Genomic DNA, 1,347 nt, shown 5'->3' on the forward strand with positions numbered 1-1,347 from the left:
ATATGAATCATGAAAAAACATAGCTATAGTTTTATTTTCGCCATTTTATAATCTCATATTTATCATTTATACTCATACTCTACTTAACATCACTATATTTAAAAAAATAAAATATACTATATAACTTACAATATGTACACAAAAGTCTTATAAATTCTTGGTTTATTCCCTGTACAGTAAAATCTACATTTTTTAAAACAAATTATTTGCATTACACATTTGCATAACCATAAATCTATTATTAAAATTAGATTATTACTCTTTTCATAATAAGCCATATTTTCAGCTATACTTACAAATTATAAGATATTAAATTAACATTTTTTAAAATTGTCAAAAATGACTGATAACTAGTAATAATTAGGTTTATAAACAAGGTTTCTAAAGTAAGAAAGTCTCTCCTCAACTCGTAAATTATTTATATGAAACAAAATTTATTTCATATGTACACAAAAATACTTGTGCTTACACAAATTAAAGTAAATATAACCTTATATGTTTAATATTTATACTTCAGCATAAAATTATAACATCTATTATTGTTTCCCTAATAAATTATGCTACAAGAAAATCAAATTTTTCATGACAGTCAGCATTATATTGTAATATAAACATAAGTCACAATCATGAATGTATAATGTAAGGAAATTGTTAAAAGGGTTTATTCTCTGAGGGCAATTACCAGCAATATTAATATGTTGGAGTAACAACATATATAACAACTTTAATGATTCTTACTATAAAGAGTTGTTTAAACATTCATAAATACTGCAGTGAAAGGAAATTATCAGTTCTACGTAACATACAAAATTATATTATTTATGTCTATATACAAAGTATGCTTTTAATAAAACAGATTTCATGGTGGAAGAATGGTGACATGACTAATATTATTATCACCTGTAAATTCAGAAGAATATCCTGTCCTATCAGAAGTATTCCCCACTTTTGGAAATTTATTAAATTTTCCAAAAAAAAATGAATCTGTAGCTATACTTTCTGCTCCTGATTCACTTGCTCCATCGAAAAATGAATCATCAGTTTCACTCACACTGTCATCTCGTCGTATCCTCATATCTGAATTATTTGAGTCCGTACTAAGATATCCAGAATCTTCAGTTCGGTTCTGAACAATAGAATTCTGCCTTAGTGTTGTTAATTTTGTTTCATGAGACGACTTAATGTCTGTAGAGACACATGGATTTTTGGTTTTATGAGAGTTTATGTCATGAGATTCAAGTATTTCATACTCAGAAGAAAGAGGACTAATTTCTAAAGCATTCTCTTTGATCCTTTCCTTAAGTGTTGTATTATTTGATTGATTAATTCAAATACAAAATGTAATTA

The 1,347-nt window shown here is 25.9% G+C and overlaps 1 protein-coding gene across 1 annotated transcript in view; it reads right to left on the reverse strand.

Moving 5' to 3' along the window:
- Positions 1–19: 19 nt before the first annotated feature.
- Positions 20–1,347, reverse strand: part of sha (shavenoid) — a 159,137-nt gene continuing 157,809 nt past the window's right edge. The window contains exon 11 of the mRNA XM_024361079.2: positions 20–1,312. Coding sequence (XP_024216847.1) covers positions 860–1,312 — 453 coding nt within the window. The 3' untranslated portion in view covers positions 20–859. The remainder of the gene's footprint in view (positions 1,313–1,347) is intronic.

The sequence above is a fragment of the Halyomorpha halys genome, unplaced genomic scaffold, assembly GCF_000696795.3.
Source record: "Halyomorpha halys isolate HHAL.00 unplaced genomic scaffold, Hhal_1.1 Scaffold1294.1, whole genome shotgun sequence".
In the NCBI taxonomy this organism is placed as follows: domain Eukaryota; kingdom Metazoa; phylum Arthropoda; class Insecta; order Hemiptera; family Pentatomidae; genus Halyomorpha; species Halyomorpha halys.